Source organism: Dendroctonus ponderosae, unplaced genomic scaffold (genome assembly GCF_020466585.1).
Source record: "Dendroctonus ponderosae isolate FM_Combo_2020 unplaced genomic scaffold, Dpon_F_20191213v2 Dpon_F_20191213_2, whole genome shotgun sequence".
Taxonomy (NCBI): Eukaryota; Metazoa; Arthropoda; class Insecta; order Coleoptera; family Curculionidae; genus Dendroctonus; species Dendroctonus ponderosae.
In genome coordinates, this window is record NW_026018165.1 from 17,157,422 (window position 1) to 17,158,890 (window position 1,469).

Consider the following 1,469-nt stretch of genomic DNA (forward strand, 5'->3'; position numbering starts at 1 on the left):
TTGTATTCTTTGTATCATGGGTGCAACCGGCATCAATGCAACCAATAGTCAAGCTTTCCTGTTGCCTGTCACTTGTCTTTCTATGGTCGTCGGCAGCGTTTTACAATTCGTTTGTGACTATTAGTGACTAAACTTGATTATAAGTGTGAATTTTCGGGCCCAGTTTAAGGACGACACCAGTAAACCAAATCGTTGTTAAAACATCGATAAATGCAAGTATTATCAATTCAGGTTGGGTTTTGCTGTCGAATAGCAAACATTTTCAAGGTTGCGTTTTAGGGCCAAGTCTGCAGCAGATCCAGAAGTGGATCCAAAGGATAAGAAGAAAGAAAGGGGACGCGATCGCAAAAAACGATCTAACTCGGGCTCAACTAGCAGCGACGACTCTCGCAGCAGGTAAAAATGATCTCGTTCAAAGCTATTTCTTTGTAAAGGTGTCTGTGTAACTTTGCAGTTCTACCGATAGTAGTTCAAGCAGTTCGAAATCCTCGAGCAGTTCCAGTTCAGCTTCATCGTCACGCTCAAGCAGTTCTAGTTCAGATTCATCCAGCTCTTCAAGTGATCATGACAGAACTAGACCAAAACGGAGGTAATAAACATTCGGCTGCTGAAATATAGAAGCGCTTGTTGAATAATGGTTTTCACTTTATATACATACCAAAATTAATTTGTACAAACACCGATCAGTTCAATTGCAGCAAATCCCACTATGCGTGTTTCAGGTCTAGTCCTAAGAAATTAAAGCAACGCAGCAAAAGCCAAAGTAAAGACGGCAAGGAGAAAGTGAAAGACACGAAAGAAAAGAGGGGTGAAAAAACGGATGTTAAAAAAGATGAGAAAGAAAAGGACAGGAAAGGTTCCCCAGCTAAAGACAGGGAACGGACGGATCGAGACAAGGATGGAAAAGATGCACGGAATAGATCCAGGTAAGAAGCCATGCATCTCAGTGTGTGTCGGTTTAACATTAAAAAGCAGATTTTCTAACATAAATAATGCATACATATAATTTTTATAAGGTCAAGGTCTCCACGAAAGCGGCGTAAAAGATCTCCTACTCCACGTCCAACCAAAATACACATCGGGCATTTAACGAGAACCGTCAACAAGGACCATATTGTCGAAATTTTCGGAACGTATGGTACGATCAAGCATGTGGAATTTCCGAAGGTAAAACATATTCCAAAACGAATGTGATCACAATACAAACTCAATTTATAGGATAGAAATCATTCGAATCTCGGAAGCGGATACTGCTACGTCGAATATAGCAATCCAGATGAAGCCGAAAACGCCATGAAGCATATGGATGGTGGTCAAGTTGATGGACAGGAAATAACAGCCGCTCCTGTTTTAATTCCCAGGCCAAGGTACATATTATGTTCAAGTTGAAATTAATGGTTATTATTATTAATATACAGGGTTGCTCATTAGTGCGTCAAAGTGCGATATCTCAGTAAATATGAACTTTA

The 1,469-nt window shown here is 40.2% G+C and overlaps 1 protein-coding gene across 3 annotated transcripts in view; it reads left to right on the plus strand.

Annotated features, from left to right (window-relative positions):
• Nucleotides 1–47: 47 nt before the first annotated feature.
• The window catches only part of LOC109536682 (RNA-binding protein with serine-rich domain 1-A), a 3,225-nt gene continuing 1,803 nt past the window's right edge, over nucleotides 48–1,469 (plus strand). Inside the window, exons 1-6 of one of the 3 annotated variants that reach the window (XM_048663589.1) lie at nucleotides 48–212; nucleotides 280–396; nucleotides 455–589; nucleotides 723–926; nucleotides 1,017–1,167; nucleotides 1,219–1,367. In XM_048663589.1, the coding sequence (XP_048519546.1) occupies nucleotides 211–212; nucleotides 280–396; nucleotides 455–589; nucleotides 723–926; nucleotides 1,017–1,167; nucleotides 1,219–1,367 (758 nt within the window). In that variant the 5' untranslated portion in view covers nucleotides 48–210. The remainder of the gene's footprint in view (nucleotides 213–279; nucleotides 397–454; nucleotides 590–722; nucleotides 927–1,016; nucleotides 1,168–1,218; nucleotides 1,368–1,469) is intronic. The other 2 variants (XM_019902998.2, XM_019902999.2) reach the window with 2 other exon arrangements.